The following is an 18,505-nucleotide window of genomic DNA, read 5'->3' as shown; positions in this document are numbered from 1 at the left end:
TTTATTGATTATTCTAGGTATTGTCAGGTAGAGGTAGTGTTACAGCAAACACCACTTGTCATACCATCACACTTCCTGGTTTCCATTATTAAAATTCAGTAATTTTTAAAACTATGAATATTCAAAACCTCTATTATAATAGAAATAGTTGCTTGATTAAAATTTAAGTTTATTGTTTACCTTTCTTGTAAATAATCATGGTAATTGCTAATTACCATTAAAATATATTGTAAACACAACAAAATCATCCTCCTTTGTCAAATTTCTGGTTATAAATTAATCGCCATTATATTATTTATTCGCTACACACCCCCTCCATTAATTAATATTAATTTTACTTCGCTGCAGTTTTCTGCACCTGCTTAATGTTAAAGTATTGGTGCTAACACCAGAAATTACACGGTGGAGTGGTATAAATTCTATCATTAATTAAACGCTTGTAACCGATTAAGACGTAAACCATTGTATATCGATTATTATTAACAGTCGAAGTCCGAATAAGATAAACGCACGTCACACACCAGGAAACAAAAATCGACGACTACGATGTGTGTTGCGTACAGTTCCAGAACGTGAGTGGGGTATTATTCACTCCGAGAAAGACTTACTCTTGTTTGTATGACGTCACAATGTTTGTAGGCAACAACAATACCGAGCGATACTTCTCCATTCATCACCCTCCTTATCTTTCCGGCGTATTAGAATTACTTATAAAATCATTAATCTTTTCCCATCTGGATTATCTTTTCTAGTGTTTACCTTCATCAATTTCGCAAAAATCTTCGTAACTCGCATTCTATCGCTAACCTCACTTTCCACGTCAGTCACCTCTTTAATTAACACATTAATCACGTGCATAAGATGACCCCCTCCGAAGTGATTAATTACGGTGGGAAACGTATTGGCGATTCATTGAAACAGGGATAAAATTTTTTCGATTTTTTTTTTAATATTCATAATCGATAAAACAATTTAGATAATATACACGTAATCCTATCAAATCGATGGAAATTGTGTGTCCTGTGTGGCTTCACCCGTCCGACAGAATGTAGAAGTGTAACGTGTTTATATACCTTGTTGGTCCGCATCGTTAAAAGTTATACCCAGTTTAAAATGGATCACAGTACCTTTGTGTTTTATATTGGCATCTGTTTTAGTAGATTTAATTTAGCTAACCTGGAAGAAATGTTCTTGAAGTGTTCTACGTTGTCCGTGCTGGAAGATAAGTCTTTCACTTTGTTTTGTACCGCCTGTTTGCGAATTTTCTCGCGCTCTTCTATCAGTTTCTTCTCCTTCTCCGCCCAAATCACTTGGTTGTCCACTATTTCTTTGGTGTTCCTCAACACGAAACTGTCCGGTTTTCCGTAATTCGGGGGATTACCGTTGGGATCGTAACCCAAAACGGCCAACATGGGCGCTATATTGGCCATGTCTCGAACCACATCTTCGGGTATATTGCCCACCCACTTGCTCAGAGCCTCAAGATTAATGGGTTTAATGACCTGGTCCGTGGATCGCTCCAACCTGTAATAAAGAACACCGCGTTAGAAGACGTCAGGGGTGGAATTTCCCGACAAAACTGGAAACCTGGCCTACTTGGATAGGGATATTCCTCCCGGTTTGTCCACCAAATCTTCGTGGTGCAGAACGGAATCGTTCCAGGGAACTTCCAGAAATTCTAGTATCTTCTCCATTCCCTGTTTGGGATGGAGCACCAACTGTTCGTAATAAACGGGGTAGCATATTTTGGGACCCAACTGTTGGCACTGGTAGTACATGGCCTGCATGGCCACGTTCCACTTCTTGAGACACTGTCTGTAGTCGGTGAGATCGAAACCGGTTATGGTGACTTTGCGCGTGATGATGGAATGCACCACCGCCCTGCCGTCGCGTATTAACAGTATGTACTTGGCTCTGGGGAAGAGGGAATTTAAATATACGGCAGACCTCAAGGTGAAGGGGTCTTTGTTGCACAGACGTGGTGCGGGCTCTCCGTGCCTTGCTATGATCTCGAGTATGAAGGAGGCCACCGCATTATCGAGAACCTAGGAGGACAGCAAACTGTAAACACGCCACGACTCGAGTGACCGCAACCGTGCACTTACCTCTCCGGTGATTCCCGCTTCCTGTAGTCTCTTGTACTCGATGGGTGCTTTTAGCCACTGCTGTTTAATACTGAGTAGCCTAGGGATGACCCTGGTTTCCTCTCCGCATCTGATGTCGGGATGTGCATCTAACAGCACTCTCAACAGAGTGGTCCCGCTGCGGGGCATTCCCCCAATAAAGATTAGTTGCATGTTTCTGTCGTAAACATATTTTTTATTATCGGGACCCACGATGTATTTCTGAAACCACACCAAGCGCGCGCTGTTAGTAAAAAGGAACGAGAAACGAAAACGCGCGCGCGCACCTTAACTTACCTGAGGGGGTAACATCATGGGTCTGTTATCGTAGGTGATACAAGGAGATTTGGAGTAATAGAGGAAAAGTAAACCGATGCATCCCAAAACGGCCAGGAGCACCAAATATTTTCGAGCCCAACGTCCTCCCATCTTTGGGATTTTGCCGAAATGCTACCTTATCTCCACGGGAATCATATCTGAATCATTCCTGAAAAAAGAAAAATCAATTTTTTTTTTTAAAGTCACGTGTAGGGCAATAATCGATTTTTAACTACTAACATTAAAGCAATCTCTAGAAACGACCTGACGTGGAGACGATCGGCTTCGCAGCAGCATCTAACGACTGAAGTCGAACCCTACGCACAGAGCTGTGCCTGTATCGACCGCGCCCTCTGGTAGCCGCTAAACAAAATACGAACCTATCATGTGACCATCTCGACACCGCAACGTTTTTTTAACGTTTAAAAACGCTTTCTGGCGATAATTAGCTTAATTAAAGCTAAGCGAAGACACCACGAAAAATTTTAGGAGGAGGAGGAATAGCGCTTTTTTTTTTTTAGAGGAGCCACTCGAAATAACGAGGGAGTGACGTCCGTGACAAACAAATCTGCATTGTTAACAAAGCGTAAACGTCCCTAAAGGTCGTTCGAATATTCAAACGTTAGAACGGCTTCTACATTTGCATACGAATGAGGAGTGTCGATAAAAATACCTACAAGAAGGTTGGCAATTTAAACATACTTTTTAATTAGTTACAGAGGGGTGTATTAGTTACACTTCCGAAGAAATAAAGTTTAACTAGGTTATAACCTTCATAATGACCAAAGAAAGAGGTACAAAGAACCTTTTGTAGCAAAAGTCCAAGATACCTTTTGTAACGATTATCAATTAAAACACTCGACTAATTAATTCAGGAATTGCTCCCATTATTTTCGCGTGGCTAAAATATGTATCCGTCAAAATTTCTGATCAACAGATGTAACGTTACGAGCGTTACTCCGCCCAACTATCGATAAAACAAGCTGGCATCTGGTACGAAATCCTCGTTTGAATTTAAATTAAAGGAAAATATACACTCGAACCTTACAAAATTAATTTTCAAACCGCTTTTGGACCTCCTCCATACCGTAAACAAACGGGATTTTAAGTGATTCTCCCACTAAATTGATGCGTGGAGGGAGGAAGAGTGCGCATCCTGTGACCGTCTCCGACATAAGAAGTGCCGAGTTTATACAATTTTTAAACATTATATCGAAGATAAATCGATATTAAAACGAGGGAAGCAAAATTTGATTTGAAAATCGATAGAAAGAGCGTGACGAATCGCGGTTTTGTCGTAGGAGCAAAAAAATGAGTGATTAGTCGGACGAAATTAGTATTAAACTCGACGTTCTCCATCCGGTTCTTTTTGTACAGTACAAGAATAATTGACTTCTAAACGTTACGTCACGCGTAATTTCGGGGTTATTCTTTATATCGAGTGATTCAATAAAGTAAAAGAAGACAATCAAATTCCGTCTCGTATTTATAGAGATTAAATATCATTTATCACTTATTTATAAGCGTTTTTGAGAGGCGACGTCCCCTGTAAATTCGTCTTTCTCGCATCGAAACGTACTCGGAGGGGAAGACGACCGCACAGGCGCCGTTAAGGGAAAAAAATTTCGATTGCTAACATAAAATTAGATTATATTTTTATATGGATTATATTTTGTTTCCGCCAGCGGAATATATAAAAATTCTATAAATATTTTATTATTTTTTTCTATAAAATTTTGTTAGGACACATCAAATTTATCGAACAAAATAACACCAAAAAGGCATAACTTATCCTTATCAAGGATGAGGAAGGGTCGAAATTGTGGAAGAAAACAAGAAAAACGTGACCCTGAACACGTGGAAAACGACGTGACGTTTCATTTATGGAGTATAAACTCGTATTTTATCGTTAGAGGAGCATACCTCTTTAAATATTTGAGGCATTAGTCGACGACCCGAGAGCATTAAATCTATCTTTATAACGGGGAGGAGTGAGGAGAGACATTCCACGCAACAAAAATAGGATATTAAAATCGAATTAAGAGGAATCTCGGGTGAAGTATTAACTTTATATATCAGAAAAACCTCACTGTTTTGACAGGTTTAACACGCGACGGGCTTTGACTGAGGGTGGCATTCTTCACGTGCTTTCGCGTAATTAACGTAACGCCTTAAATTTCTAGTTACGAAGATCCCCCATCAAATTCGCTAATCTTCTCCTCCGAGGTGATAACGATGGAAATTATCAATCTTTGGACAATTCTAAGATCGTTCGAATTTCCTACTCTCATTTATATGTGCAGACACGTTCGTTTTGAGCCTCGATTACACTGAAAATCGCTCTTTTTTACGCGATTTTCGAAGGCATTTCTCGTTTAAAGGTTTTTTTATGAGGTTTCAATCAAATCTGCTAATTTAACTCCTAGGAGAGGTGGAGAATTGCCTATTAAATTCGCTTAGGTCGCGTCAAGAGCGACTTTTAAACACGATATTGGTCGAAGATGCTTGTGATTTCACATACAATACGATCATCTCTATTGGTTAACTCATATAAAATCTGGAAAATTTATCATCAGAGCCGTAAACAAGCTGGACCTTATCATCATCCAACAATGCTGTTAAGTAGAAAAATTTAAACATACGAGCGTATATATCGTCACCGGATCATTTTTGTCGGGCTCCACGGCGCATTTTTCTTCTTTATCACGATATAATCGATAAGGATTTCCCTTTCCTACAATACGCTGTCGTCTCGCCTATATTTATAGTATCAATTATCACCAGACATTAATAATAACGGGCCTGAGATAAGGAAAGTATGACGATTTCATAGAAAATTTAATATAGAAAGTTAAAATAAATTCGGTAATAGTTTCTGTGGACGATGCCGACAGCATTTTCTCCAATTCCCAATTGTAATCCTGCGAATCACACAATCTTACTTGTTACGAAATTAACCGCATACATTATTATGCTGGATAAAGGGAGAAGCGGGGGATGAATGGCGCATCTTACAGTTAAATTTGGAGTAAAAATAGTCGAAATAATGATATTTTGGAGTTGATTGTGTGTGTGTGTGTGTGTGGAGGATCTGCAACGGGGGGAGAGGAATATATAATTGATTCGATTATAATCGACGTTGAAGTGTACGGATCGACAGACCGATGTCGTGACTGGAATTGCAAAGGTGTCGAATTTTTTGATTTATTTGAATGCTCAAGGGGCAGAAAATCTTACCTTTTATAACGCCAAAACCTCGCGATAACGACTTAAACTTTTAGAATCGCCGAGCAAAAAGAACGTTACGAATTTTCGAATATTTCTCGTTTGAATTTAATTTATTAATAACTGAAACGAGCACGCGACTAGTTGCACTAGTTTTCTTTATCCACGCGAATCCATAGGATAAACATTTAGAGGAGGAAGAGGAAGATGGAGATAGGAGGGATGCTGCTAAATGAATTATGTGACAGGAACAATACTGTTGGGGTGAAGTTTGCCACTAGCAAATTTACAAAAAAATGAATAAGTAAGAAAGATATTTATCACGTCACACCGAGATATATAGTGTGGTATATCTCTTTGCGACCTTCTACACGCGTATAAATTTACAATACTTCTTACCATTCCGGCGTATAAGTACAGATTAATGTATAAATATACAATTTCTAAATTCTCTAGCTTATATGAAGTTAAATCAGTGTGTTTGTCTGTCCGAACGGATCGAAGAAAAACATCATAAAACTTGAAATGTTTGTATGAATTTTATAAACTTCTTTGGCCCCTTACTCCACGAAAATCGATTGATGAGTAGTTAATTTAATTTTCTAGATAATTTAATTACCGTTGCCATATTTTCTAATTCGATTAATTTTTTTAAACATTATTTATTTATTTATTTATTTTATAGTGAAAACATGGAAAAATCTGCTAGAAAATTTATTTAGAAGCTCGAAATTCTATTATCTCTTCGATAAAAATAACTGGAATGAGGTATTATATACAATAAAAGAGTACATAAACACATTATAGTGGTAGGTAAATAAGTTAAGTAATTGAAATGTTATTGTTTTCAAGTCAAAACTCTAAACAACGGCCACTGGCCGTTGTTTAGAGGTTTGACTCGCGTTATCTGGACATTATTTTGAATGTATCCGAGAAGAAACGTTCCCGAAGAATGCCCGCCATTTAGAGGTGGCCGTCGTTGGAGGTTACTGGTTATTTCCTATATTTACTTGAAAGTATTTAAGTTAAACCCCATTAAAGCTATTCAAACCTTTATAAATACTACTTAAAACACGGGTTTATTGGTTATAAAATGAGGAAAACACCAGAAAAAAATAGAAGTGAAATGCATATTCTGGTATTGTTCTAGCGAACGTAATTAAAATTTTTCCTTAATTAACGGTGCTTAGAATTAATTCCTATTCGAAAGAATCCTACAATTTAAACGAGTTAATTATTATAAAATTTAATTCGCATGACAATAAATTCATTTTTTTTATTGTTAGAAGATGACTTTCAAGTAAAATAATCTCGTTAAAATTTAAAACGGATCGATTTTAATGATTATAATCTGAGGATTATTTTAATAATTCGATCTATTATTATAGAAAAAGGGGGGGTATTTCTGTGTAAAAATAGTTTATTCGGATGGCCTCTTAAAAGTGTTTTACGCTGTTTAATGTTGGTGTAGCGTATAAAATTAATTCGAACAATAAAATTTCTGACGACGATAGGCATTAAAGCTTATTCTAACACGGATAATTGTCTTTTGTACAAGTGTTTTTAGTAATTTTAACAATAAAGCGCTTATAAATAGTGTAATTTAGAAAAGAAAATGGCCGCTGTAGTTGCGTTAAATTATTTTAACGATTCGCTAGTGTTTGTTTAGTGGGTTTTAACAATAAAATCCTCTTTTCTGGTGGATATTAAGCTAATTTTTAGTAAAGAAAGCGTAACTGCTGTAAAATATTAAGGATTTTTTAAGGAGAAGGGCTTAATTTGTGTCTAAAATGTTAATATGTTGGTGAACAAACGTACACGAAACACGGTAGGTCGGGTTTTGGTGTGTAAAAGTATAATTCTTCACTAAAATAAAGCATACTTTCCTTAAAATATGACTTAAAACAAGAACCCAGATATATCGTAGCACCAGTCTACAGATCTCCCCTAAGATCTATCGGAGGGTAATCAAACGGAACACTTTGAAAACCTCCAACAACAGCCACCCCTGAATAGAGGCCATTTGAAAAAATGGCCGTTCTTACAGGTGCTGTTATCGGAGGTTCTATTCTATAATTTTGCTAAGTAAACGACCGTACGACTTCAAACTCAAATTGGTGTATAGATCCCATTTTTACGTACAATTCCTATTATCTGGAATACCTCGGTTTAGCGCCAACGTCAGAGGAGATTTAAATGACGCTAAATCGAAGCAATTACGTTTAATCATCTAATTTTAACTGCTTTGCGAGGAGCGCCATTTTTCACTTGTTATATACAATACCTCCCTCGCTAATACAGCTAAAATTCTACGTAATACTGGTGTGAATAGCGAGGAAAGTTTCCTCATCGTCAACTGTCAATTACACTTCGAGAAAACACGGAAAAATCATTTGAACCTTGTCATAATCTTAAGTGTTTACAACGAAGAGACGAGAATTACACTTTCAAGTATTTATTTATAGTCCAGAATTCAATATTTTAAAACGGTATTGTAGTTATAGTGTGTCTGATACACGACAAGCGAAGGTATACAATCTCTAACAATTTTTAAATAAAAAATAAGGAAAACAAAGATTAAAAAATAATGAAAATTTTTTCGTCTACTCACGCCCACTTTTATTTACAAAACAATTGATTTTGTAGAAACACGAGAAAAGTCCACCCCTTGTGTATCTTAAAATAAACTTTCTAGTCGTTCTATGGATCATCTCTATCCATTTTTTTCACCCTGAAAACCCTAATATCGGAACGACACATTTAAAATCGCGTTACAAACAGACACTTTCTTCGATTTAACGCCACTCTTCGTTCTTGTGGCGTCAAACCGGAGCGATTCGAACAACAATTATATAAGGCCAAACCTCGATATAGCGTCCATATTTGTAAACGGGATAGATATTAAATAGCGTGTAACTTACTATATTCGTTGTGAACAAATCGCATGGCTTTCAAACTCGTTATTACACGATTTGCCTCGATTTAACGCCAGTTTCAGATGTTAACGCGTGGAATGGAACTCGACTGTATACATCAAAAACAAAAAAATAGAATCTCTTTTATAAATTTGTAAATCCAAATTATATAGAAAACAAGTTCTGTTTCTTTCAGAAGAGAAGAACAGGAGGAAAAAAAAGGACAATAGACAAATCCATAGAAGAAAAACAGGAAAATAAAATCTAACTTCGAAGAAATCCTTTAAATTTTTTAGCTTCTTAAATTTCTGGATATAGAAAATCGAGATTGTTCTACGTTATTTCTAAATAAAATTCCCTTCACGTAACACGAACAACACTCGAAATATTCCCTATTATTTAGGGAATATTTCGGGAAATTAAGTAATATGAACAATAGAAATGGCGTTCGGAGATATCGAAGGAAGATAAATTGGACAATCGGAGAGAGGTGTTATTTCTCAGAAAAATAAATAAAATCGCCTGCTGTTACTTCTCCCTCCTTTGGTACGTGTATAAAAATGGCGCAGTTGGCTCCCTTCTTTCAAACGAAAACCAATTTCCCTGTAAAATTTCTTTCAATTTTCGCCATTTAAATGGATTTTCGCTAGTGTAGTCCATAAAATAACTGACCAATTTCGCGGTCTTCGCAGAAACGTGTGACGTCAAACGTACTCATGCTAGGTACAGATGTTAAGTGATCTTTTATAAAAGGGTAATTTCGATTTGTTCACCTCTTAAAAAGAAGTTTAATCCAAGCTTAGTAAAAATTTATTGGGTACTAAATTTCCATTTTAAGAGCTGTGTGTGCGTTTGTCTGTTCGTCGATTTTCAATTCTTAAACGAAAAATAATTCGCAGTTTCTCGATAACTTCGGGGGGGGGGTTTACTCGATAATCTTCTTTAAAACAGAATAATGCCATCAATTGCCGGAAAATTTGGCACAGTAATCAACAGAAAAATCCCCAATTAGTAAACTACATCATCCTCCTTACCTATAATCTACTTCTAACATCGGATAAACAAAGGAAAAAAGAAATTTCCCTAATTATCCCTCGATACAAATAGAGGGTGACCCAGAAATTTAGAGCATCTTTAACAGCTTTTGGGCCACCCTTTGCGAATTTTTTTAAGTCTATTCGATTAAGGAAATTGCCCATTAAAACAGAATTAATTGGGATTAAATTTAGTGGTGATGTAGGAGAATTTTACGTGTAAATTATGCATATTTTCCGCTTTAATTTATGAATTTGCATGCAAATTAAAGGCGCCAATTACTAGAAACTAATTGAACCGCGGATCGAAGTGGAAGAATCGAAAATAAATTCACGTTTAATTGAAATTTCGAATATTTTAATTAAAATTATATTATAATAACGTTCGAAGATAAAATAAATTGTAGAAATTCTCACTCCAATTTTCATTTAAAGATTTTAAATTAATTTTTCGGTCGAGAATTTCTAGTAGAAGTTAGGATATTTTAAAAATTATTCGCATTCTAACAGCTGATTGGTCGAGGAATTGATCGGTTTGCAGATCGACCAATCGCTGCGCGATTATCCAAAAGGCGTGCCAATCGCGCGCGAGTTTTCTGTTTTCAAAAATTTGAATGGAAACGATCGAGCGGCTACTTTAAAGTGTTCTAATTTTACGTCAATCTGACGTCATCCTTACATTTCTCTCATTATAAAAATGTAAGAATGACGTCAGATTGACGTATTTTACTCTCTCGAAAACTCAACAGTTTAAGTACAGGTCGGATTTACACGCAAGTCACAACTTGGGGCCTCTACCTTACGTTTCTACACGTATTTAAACAAAAGAAGGGCCTCTTGTTTAGCGCCCTTAATCATAAAAAATAAACACAGCCAAACCGGCGTTGTATGCAGGTTCGAATATAAAAATGGTCGCCGTTCGGAGGTTATTTTGTATGTATTCCAAATAGTAACATTTCTGAATAAACGGAGGTGTCCGTTTTAATAGGTTGCCATTGTCGAATGCTTACTGTATGTACAGTACACTTCTCTGAATTCTAATTTAACAATTATTGGCCGTTATTGGAGGTTCGAGTGTACTTTTCGGAGGAAATTTATATAATTTACACCGAGTTTTGATATTTTTCCCGGAGCGTATTTCTTGATTTATGGAGAAAAATATAAAATTTAAAATATCTATTATATCAAAAGGAACATAGAAAAACATGAAAGAAGTCCCATTTCCCATTTGAACAATTTATATGAAAGGTAAAACGTAAATATTTATCAATATTTCAGTCGATTTTTCAGATGAAAGAGCCTCTTTCACGTCCAGTCGAATTCCTGGAGAATATCTTTAATTTATTACTCTTAAAAACGAATAATTCCGATGTTTATTCATTATTTTGCCGTCTGTTATATTACTTTATAAGGTTTTTTTTAAAAATAAAATCTCATAACAGATGGCACCACACACAATTTTAACTCGTGCAGGGAAAGTCACGCAACTCGCTGCTAGATTGTTTCCCCCTCTCTATAAAGGACGAAGACATTACTTAATTTCGGGGATGTTTTTAATTTTATAAAATACTTAAATAAATGAATGGGAGGTATTATTTACTTCAATTTATTTGGAATTATTCGCAAAAAATTACACGTCCATTTGCATATTTTATGGAAAGTTAATTAGTAATTCATCTCTCCATTTCACTTTCATCCACGTTTTGTCTCCATAAATCAAAGGATGCGGAAGAAGAGGAAACTTCGAAGATTGAATATTTTAATCTCTATCGTCTTTACGCTAATAACTGTAATTTAAAATAGATTTTTTTTCCGTCGTTCGTTTTGATCAATCTTCACTAAAGTACTATCATTAGTTTACCGATAACGAAATATGGGTTTGCGCCGTTATCAACCGGCAAATTTACTTTGATATAACACTTATACTTAAACTATTCGTACTTATTAGTAGTATAGTATCTGACGCCATACGATAAGGAGACATTTTGAATTATTATTATTATTTTTTTTTTTGGCAGACATCTTTTTTGCTGAGTATTGATTAACGTTTCATAATGTGTGTGTCTGTCTCTCTCTCTCGAAGCCACTCGATAGACTTCAAAATACAAGAATCGATACGTGTGTCGGTCTGCTAAACAAACTCTTGTATTTTCACAGTTCTAGCGAAGACATTCGGAAGGGGGGAAACGTAAAAGTTTTTGGGAAAATACACTGTAACTTGTATTTTTGTGAAGATTTAAGTGTTTTTCCTTTCTCCTGTAATCCTATTTTTTGTATATTTCCTCTCTCCTGTGGGCGCATTTTTAGTGAAGATTTTTGTATGTTTTCCCTCTCCTATGGGTGCATTTTTACTGAAGGTTTTTGTATATTTTTCTCCTTCTATGGGCGCAGTTTTAGCGAAGATTTTTGTACATTTTCCTTCTCCTATGGGCGCATTTTTACTGAAGGTTTCTGTATATTTTTCTCTTTCTATGGGCGCAGTTTTAGCGAAGATTTTTGTATATTTTCCCTCTCCTATGGGCGCAGTTTTAGAAAAGATTTTTGTATGTTTTCTCTCTCTCGTGAGTGTATTTTTAGTAAAGAATTTCGTACTTTCCCCTCCCCTGTAAGCGAGTAAGATTACTTAATTACTATGAAGATAAGCGATTAATAACCTAAAATTAAACTGAATTGTAGACATAAAAATCATTTATTTTTAACATAAAAAAATCAATAAAGTATATAAAATCTAATTTGCATTTTTATAAATAAATGTATAGACTTTGCATTATATTTTAAGGTCGTTAAATTCACGAAATAATAATAATAATAAAAAAAATAGAGCTGCATAGAATTTATTTTCTGAATTTATTACTCGTTTATATGAAAATTACTAATAAATCCAAGGCAATAATCGTATCACGTTACTCTTTTTTTTTCTGTCTCCTCTCTCCTTTTTATCACGGAGAAAAGACAGCAATAAAGAATACAAAACGGGATTGAATGAGGTGGAAGAAAGAGGGGGAAAATCATCTGTAAATTACACGAAATGGTGTTTTTGAAGTCGATAAAGTGGCCAAACAACGATTAAAATTGGCAGTTTTATTGAAAAATCTTTTATCTACTGGAAATTTCGCTTGGTGTAAACAAGAATTAATAGTGACACTTTATAGGCAATAGAGATTAATTCTGTTTCTAGTTCCGATATTCAATTTTGTACGTCATTAAAGTAAAGCAATATAAATTATTGATAAACAGTCCAAAACAGGGAAGATTTTCCTCGAATTCCATTATATTAAATTCACAGTCGAACCTCGTTATAGCGCCAATAAATAGCCGGATCTTCCCCACAAAATTTGAGAACCTTTCGGTAGCTGGTCACCAAACCATGCACCACTTTCGAGACCCCCCGAACTCTTATTGTTTTAGTTACCTCGGTTTAGCGCCACACCCGATTTAGTGACAATTTGGGGAAGGAGCAAATAGTAACGCTAAATCGAAATTTCAGTATACTTAAGTTCTTCGACAAAAACATTGGATTTTTATTCCTTTCTGTTCGCGTAACACTGAAAATACACCAAACTTAATGGAAGAGAGTAAAAGAAAACCCTGTCAGTATGAAAATTCTTTAGTTTTTTAAGCATTTTTACGAATTTTACTTTGGAAATCGAATAAGAAAATAATATATTCCCCCCTTCCAGTCAAAGTTTTGAGGGTGGAAACAAAGGGAAGGCGATATTAAAATATTTTCGAAGTTATTATAAAAATATCCATTCGCTGACAACAATTCATCGGAGCGTAAAGGAAAAACAAAAGGGAAAAAAAACAACTGTTTGCTTTAATGGAAGAGTGTAAGTTGCATATCGTCACTACTCCCTAGTGATTGTTGCATTCTTACAACAGGGGAAAAAAAAGAGAACTGAGTAACAACAGCGCGAGTTAATATTAATGAAAGAAACAATAACAAAAAAAAAAAAAAATGTATTAAAAGAAAGCGGGAGAGAGAAGAAAACAATTGGAATAAGGACGAACAACTAAGTACAAAATCACGTGGTACACACACACACCCGTTCTACTCTTACTTTAAATAATTTTTGCTTAAATTTTTTATGCCTGTAGGGAATAAAAAAGGGAAGAAACGAGCGCGATTCGACACATGCCAATAATTTGTCAAAAACTTTTCTACACGAGATAAACTTCCTCTTTAATATTGCAACGTTGGAAACGATTTCCTTGTTAATATTGCAGTGTCCGAGCTAAATCCAATAGAGACAACAAATATAGAAGATGCATTCATCAATCACGATTCTACATCGAAGAGGAGAATGCACACTATTGAAGATTCTTTACTTTGTTGATTCTTGCCAGTTTCCAGCTAAGAAATGCTTTAGTCTTATTAACACCCGTTCGTGTTTATAGCTTAATCTTCTTTTGCAACGAATCGTAGGTGAGAGATGAAGAACGAAGCAAGTTTTTAAAGCTTGCTTATTATTATTTAATGGAGGAAAAGGCCTCGATAAGTCTATATCAAGCCTTGTTCATACCGTGTAAGCTTAGTGTACTGGATTATATTTTCGTCACAAATAAGCTGAAGATGGATAGGAATTTGCACCATATAGAATGAAACTTTTTTACTTTTTATGCAAAAATATCATGTTTATCATCATTATTTTTATAGAGGATAACGATGTAAGAAGAAAACTTTAGTTTCTTCTTACAATACATAAACAAAAAACAAATATTTCGAATCGGAAGTATTAAGTGGTCTATTATTTCCAACAACAGAATATACAGGATTATAGGAAATGTAAGAAAACTCCACCTAATCCTCCGCTCGATAACAACATCTAACGAAGCGTAACGACTTTCTCGATGAAATTTTTCGGTAATGACGTTACTTATGAACCCACAAAAAGTTAAAACGAAGAGAATTCCTTCTGTCCTCCTTTTGTTAACGATAAAGATGGACGATTCGCTCTCCGACGAGTCGAACCAAAGATAAATTCGTGAGGAAATAAGAACGTACGACTGTTGGCACCTTCAGTCCAAGTCGACGATAACTCTTCAAATATTTAACTTTGGACTCGGATGTGCTCTAAACCTTGTCGTTCTCCCAGAATGGATGGATGTTGAATTTACCAATGTGGACCTCTCCCCTCCATCGTTAGGTCACGCGACTTCCTACCCCACGAAAGGAACCTTATCAACAATATTTACGCTCGTTTCCTCCTCTTCCAATTTCGATATTTTCGTATAAATTTATGACTCTTTTTCTTTTTACCATTTTCTGCAACGTGTATTGAGATTGGGTGAGATTCACTTCGTGTTTCGTTCACCCCACCTTCGACGGAAATAAAATTTGTTTATAATATAGCAGGGAGCCTCATCTTTTCCTTTCTTCTCGAGCAATTTCTGTCAAAAAATATAAAATTTTTATGATAAAGATATAACCGATGCGATTATAAACACTAAAATTCTGTAGTGTGACGTTTACTAAAAGGTTTTAAAATACAGAAAACATAAAAGGGAGGGCGCTTCGTGAAGTACGAATCATTCTCCTCCGCCTTTATTAATTAAACTAAGAAAAAAAAAGGTAGTCATATGAGCTCTGTATAAAGAGTAGACTCGAAATTCCATCATCTATATAATGCGAAAAAACAACATTCGTGTAAATAGTTACTGTCGTTATATCGAGCTTTCACGTCTAAAACGAAGTAATTACAAGCAAACAACACTTCTGCGTGACGTAACGTATGTATTAAGCGAATACAAGAGAATTTCTTTCTATTTTTCGTTGAGAATTCTCGCCTTATTTACATACATACTTTCTACGAATTACATAAAAACGCGAAAGTAATTAAACATTTTAATGAAAATTGCTACGAAAATGCACGAATTAATGGAGAAACTTTTGTTTTTCGTTCTGTTATTTATTTACTTGTATTTTTACGATCAGTGCGAAGTAACAGAAGACGTGAGGAGGAACTTTTTTTTGGACAATATTTATGATATTTTCTGGTGCTATCTCGTAAAGAGCTTAAGATATCGGAAATCTGATGGCTGCATTATCTTCTACTCCCCGTTCTCTTATTTACAACCCATTACTAAATACGAATATTTTTCGGTTCAGGAGGAGATAAAGTTCCAAAACTCAATCTCGCTGATTATTATATAGATTTATAACACAGCCGGTAAATCGAGGATAACTTCACTCCTTAATCTTCATTAATGAATGAGAATTAAGTTCTAGAAACATAATATAAAAACCGATAATTAATTAACTGACATTCGTGTTAATTAATTTCCGTTTTGAAAAAGAAAATTTAATTACACGTGACATCACAGTACAAATAATTTAATGATGTACAAAGGCAGTTTCGTTATATAGTCAAACCTCGATATAGCATCACCTCCTAACGAATACTGTGAACGAATCTTCCCCAGAACTCTCCGTTGTCTGTGAATTAATAAATACAGTGTATTCGCTAAATAGTGAATTCTCAAAAGAATGAGCGAAAACAAAGGTTCACACTATGTTAGAGTAGCAAACGACTAACATTATATCGAGTTAGAAGTGTACTCTATATAGTGAACATTAAAACTATAAAGCGTAACGACGACTATTGAGTCTGCATTATCACCAAATCACTTTCGAATTCAAACTTGTGCGTAGAACCTCATTATAACGTATCATTCTTATTGTGTGGATGCTTCTTTATATCGCTACACTCGATTTAGTACCGATTCTAGATATTGTGACTAAACCCAAGTGAATTTAAATATTAAATTTCGCCATATAAACTGGAGGCTAGAGCAAAACAAATAATGGATTCCAACACAATTTCGAGCACCCTATCGATAATATCCACTCGATGTATTGTGTTAGAGAGGTGTAGGAGTGATACACCATATCCGAATAAGAAATAATGTAGCGTGATACGACAGGAGTATCACTCATGTGTTCTATGTTCGAATGCAGGAGGAATCAATTGAGTGTTTCACTGTCGATACCCCCCCTCTCTCTCTCTACCTCTATAAAGGGGTTTAAATACGACCGAAAACAAGCTTCTAAAGTGTTTACCAGACACGGAAAAAATTGAAGAGTTTCTTCCACTATCGACGAGTGGAAATGGAATAAACTGAGATCACTCAACACTTTCGAAAGGTATAAACAGATAAAAAAAATAGAGTATATTCGATTGGAAGTGCATACAGAAATAAACAATGGTTAGAAGGTACGGTCAGCCCTCTGGAGAAAGAAATTCGTTTGGCTATTGATCACATAAATATCCCGATAGAAGGTATACGATCGATACCTAACCGTAAAACTCTTTAAATAAGGAATGATAGTCTCTTAAACACGAGACTTAAGAAGTGTTTCAGGGGGGTAGATAATAGATAGATTAAGTGATCAAGTAAATAGAAAAATAAAGTCATTCGTCGGAAACTAGCGATGGATTCGATAGAAGGGCTTAATTACGAGGTATAATTCCATCAAAAATTGGCTTAACGGGGTGGCACAAAATTCGATTCACAAATGTAGCGAATGTTTGACTTTTGGACAACTCCGTATATGCGTTAAATTCGCAAAAGCGGATGTAATTATTATTAATTTAAACACGAAGTATCACAGCCGAGGGAACTTTGGCTTCTGTCTTGTTGCACAATGCAATTTGGCGATGGAGCGGAAATTATTACCGGCAGAAATCTACGAAGTCAGCAAATGGAGAAAGGCTCTGTATATAAAGAAAGTATGGCGTATTATGAGGGTAATCCCGAGTTCTTATCAAAAAGAAATTGCTTCGTTATGTTAAGAGCTCGTTTATCCATCTTTGCCATTTTATTTTATTTATTCGTTCTACATAATTACGGCAGAAGAAATATACTTGGAATATTCTTGGAGAAAGGTAAGCAATATATAATAAAGAAGGTATACAAGTGCCACGTTTAAATCGAAGAATTTTTGAATCCAGGCACTTGTATACCTTCTTTACGTCAGAAAATACGAAATTAATTTTTATGTTTTCTGTTTTCTTATGATATTTTCGTCGAATTGGTTCAAAAATAAGGATAAAAATTTTCCCGATTTCGAAAATTGCGATCCAACCTCGATTTAGCGTCACTTCTATAGCACTAAATCGAGTATGCATAACCGTACATTTAGTAACTCGCAAATACCGAACGGTTTTCGATTTAGCATTCGCTGGAGAGACTCCTTCGAAAGTATTTGTCAGCGCTATTTACCGACAGCGCTATATCGAAGTTCGTTCGTATTTGTAACATTTAAAACAGTTTGATTAATTTGCTTTTAAAAGTGTTCGCATCATTCGCCCCGTTGTAAGGACTAAATTCGAATACTTTGTTACCTATAAACTTTGAGGATATTGTTAGAAATGTAACTGTATATAAAGCAAGAAGTATCTCAACATCGTGTTCTATTTCGTGTTTACACTATCGGGAACAAGGCTAGAAAAGAAATTTTTTTTTTCGTTTGTTTACCCTTCATTCTTCCTTTTGTTTACGGTTTTCTGATCCTACTAAAGCTAATGACAATGCCCGAAATTTATTTCCATTGCCGTAATCAAGAAAATAAATAAACTAGATTGCTCTCTAGAGATCTTTATTCGCCTCTATGTGTTTATGGATGCATCTTTCTTCCCGAAAATATGGTATATACTTCATACGATATATTCATTTTTTCGTGAAGAGCATGTTCTAATTGTCTTTTAGTTATATTTAAAAAAACCTAGTGTTTTAGCTTGTATTTTTAATAACTGTTCTATGAATATCCCTCTTCGATTGTCTTCCTCCATTTTTTGACCGAATGATGTCACTCAAACTAATTACAATTACGATTGATTGTAGTCCAGCAAGTAATTTGGTTCGAATAATTAATAGGAAAGTCATATGG

General features: G+C 35.2%; 1 protein-coding gene across 4 annotated transcripts in view; it reads right to left on the bottom strand.

Moving 5' to 3' along the window:
• Nucleotides 1–1,134: 1,134 nt before the first annotated feature.
• The window catches only part of Tpst (tyrosylprotein sulfotransferase), a 41,262-nt gene continuing 23,891 nt past the window's right edge, over nucleotides 1,135–18,505 (bottom strand). The window contains exons 1-5 of one of the 4 annotated variants that reach the window (XM_067266489.1): nucleotides 5,679–5,724; nucleotides 2,421–2,610; nucleotides 2,106–2,345; nucleotides 1,597–2,045; nucleotides 1,135–1,524 (exon numbers count right to left, since the gene is read on the bottom strand). In XM_067266489.1, the coding sequence (XP_067122590.1) occupies nucleotides 1,137–1,524; nucleotides 1,597–2,045; nucleotides 2,106–2,345; nucleotides 2,421–2,552 (1,209 nt within the window). In that variant the 5' untranslated portion in view covers nucleotides 2,553–2,610; nucleotides 5,679–5,724 and the 3' untranslated portion in view covers nucleotides 1,135–1,136. Of the gene's footprint in view, nucleotides 1,525–1,596; nucleotides 2,046–2,105; nucleotides 2,346–2,420; nucleotides 2,611–2,681; nucleotides 2,808–5,678; nucleotides 5,725–18,505 lie in introns of those variants that run through there. The other 3 variants (XM_067266488.1, XM_067266486.1, XM_067266485.1) reach the window with 3 other exon arrangements.

This window comes from Centruroides vittatus, unplaced genomic scaffold (genome assembly GCF_030686945.1).
Source record: "Centruroides vittatus isolate TY-2023 unplaced genomic scaffold, ASM3068694v2 contig_2747, whole genome shotgun sequence".
In the NCBI taxonomy this organism is placed as follows: Eukaryota; Metazoa; Arthropoda; class Arachnida; order Scorpiones; family Buthidae; genus Centruroides; species Centruroides vittatus.
The sequence above is the reverse complement of the archived record's forward strand: the minus strand, read 5'-3'. Positions and strand labels throughout refer to the sequence as shown.